Raw genomic sequence first — 1,484 nt, forward strand, 5'->3', positions numbered from 1 at the left:
ACCCCCCAAGTGGGAGAGGCCCTGCCACCCAAACCCCATGTGACCCAGAGAAGTAAAGGTGCCTCGGTATAGCCTGCATGTGGCTCAAGTGACAGCTCTGTGATGCCTGTCCTGACCAGGTCCAAGAGCATCCTGTCTGCCTTGGTCCAAGCCTGGTGGCCCTGCTGTTGTCTGTGGAGGCGGGGGTGTCCAGCACCCTGCATGGCAGGAGGTGTGGTACTGCCCGAAGGGAGGCAGGGCCTGGCACCCAGGGGCACAGGGTTTGGGAGAGGCAGAGACCAAGGTGAGATTTCTCAGGCCTTGGGAACCACCCCTCTCTGCTGCTGACCCCCACGGAGGGCCCCCAGGGAAAGGGCTTTTTAGGCTCTTAACTGTAGAGATAGTGGTTTATTTATTTTTCTTTTTTTTTTAATCTTTCTTTCTTTTTTAAAGATTTCATTTATTTGTCTTTAGAGAGGAAGGAAAGGAGAGAAGGAGAGAAACATCAATGTATAGCCAGTTCCTGTGAGTCCCCTTCTGGGAAGTGGCCTGCAACCCAGGCATGTGGCCTTACTGGGAATCAAACCGCAATTGTGTGGTTTGCAGTCCCGCGCTCAATCCACTGAGCTACACCAGCCAGGCAGAGACAGTGGTTTATTGGTCAGCCCACTTTCCTCAGCGTGACCACCCTCCACCTGGGGGGCTTTAGCTCTGTGGGTTAGACGCTGGTGGGAGGCGGGCTTTGGGTCAGAGGGGCAGACAGAGACGGGGCAGTGCCCACTCAAAGGGCAGTTCCTGGCCATCTCTGGCTGTGGCAGGTGTCAGATTCAGCCTACACTCGCGTGCCCAGATCCTGAGTGGGGGCAGGGGTCGCACAGGCCCCACTTGAAGCAGGTCTCATAGTCTTGGGTGTCCAAAGGTGAATGCGTGGGAGGCTGGGCTGGCACAGCCTTGGCTCGGGGCACCTGGACCCACAGAGCCCTGCCCCAGCTGGAGGCCAAGTCTGGTGGCAGTGGAGCACCTCAGGCACTAGGCTGGACAGTGGAAGAGGCTGCCTGTGCGGAGCCTCCGCTTCAGCTCTTGCCACAGCAGCTGCCGCTCCCGCTGGGCCCCCTTCATGACACTGCTGTTCTCCAGGGCATGGCGGGACAGGTAGGGCAGCACCTCCATCACAGGGCCATAGGGCACGTACTTGTACACAGGGAAGCCTGCCTGGCCTGTGAGCACAGGCAGAGGCCGTGAGTCCCAGCCCTGTCCCACGTCCCACGCCCCACCCCTCCCCCAGGGAGCCCCTCTTGCTCACCCAGTGGAAAGCTGATCTGGTCACACATGCCCAGCAGCTGTCCAAAGTACACCTGGCAGTCAGCAGGGTGCAGGCCCAAGTCCTCCATCCTGTAACGGGGCAAGGCAGCAGGTGAGGCCCCTGGGCCCTATGCTGGCTCTGAGCCCCTTTGCCATCCTCAGAGGGCCACCCACATGCTATCCCCTCCACTCCTCAGGGTGGA

At 59.6% G+C, this 1,484-nt stretch overlaps 1 protein-coding gene across 1 annotated transcript; it reads right to left on the reverse strand.

Moving 5' to 3' along the window:
- Positions 1–619: 619 nt before the first annotated feature.
- On the reverse strand, positions 620–1,422 carry LOC118982861 (proline dehydrogenase 1, mitochondrial-like). The gene is made up of 2 exons (XM_037040015.1): positions 1,283–1,422; positions 620–1,196 (listed from the first exon to the last, which is right to left on the reverse strand). Exons 1-2 carry the CDS (start codon positions 1,368–1,370, stop codon positions 1,009–1,011), a joined length of 276 nt encoding a protein of 91 aa, XP_036895910.1. The 5' UTR covers positions 1,371–1,422; the 3' UTR covers positions 620–1,008.
- Between the last annotated feature and the right edge of the window lie 62 nt (positions 1,423–1,484).

Source organism: Sturnira hondurensis, unplaced genomic scaffold, assembly GCF_014824575.4.
Source record: "Sturnira hondurensis isolate 20B ecotype Veracruz unplaced genomic scaffold, ASM1482457v3 Scaffold0002493, whole genome shotgun sequence".
Classification (NCBI taxonomy): Eukaryota; Metazoa; Chordata; class Mammalia; order Chiroptera; family Phyllostomidae; genus Sturnira; species Sturnira hondurensis.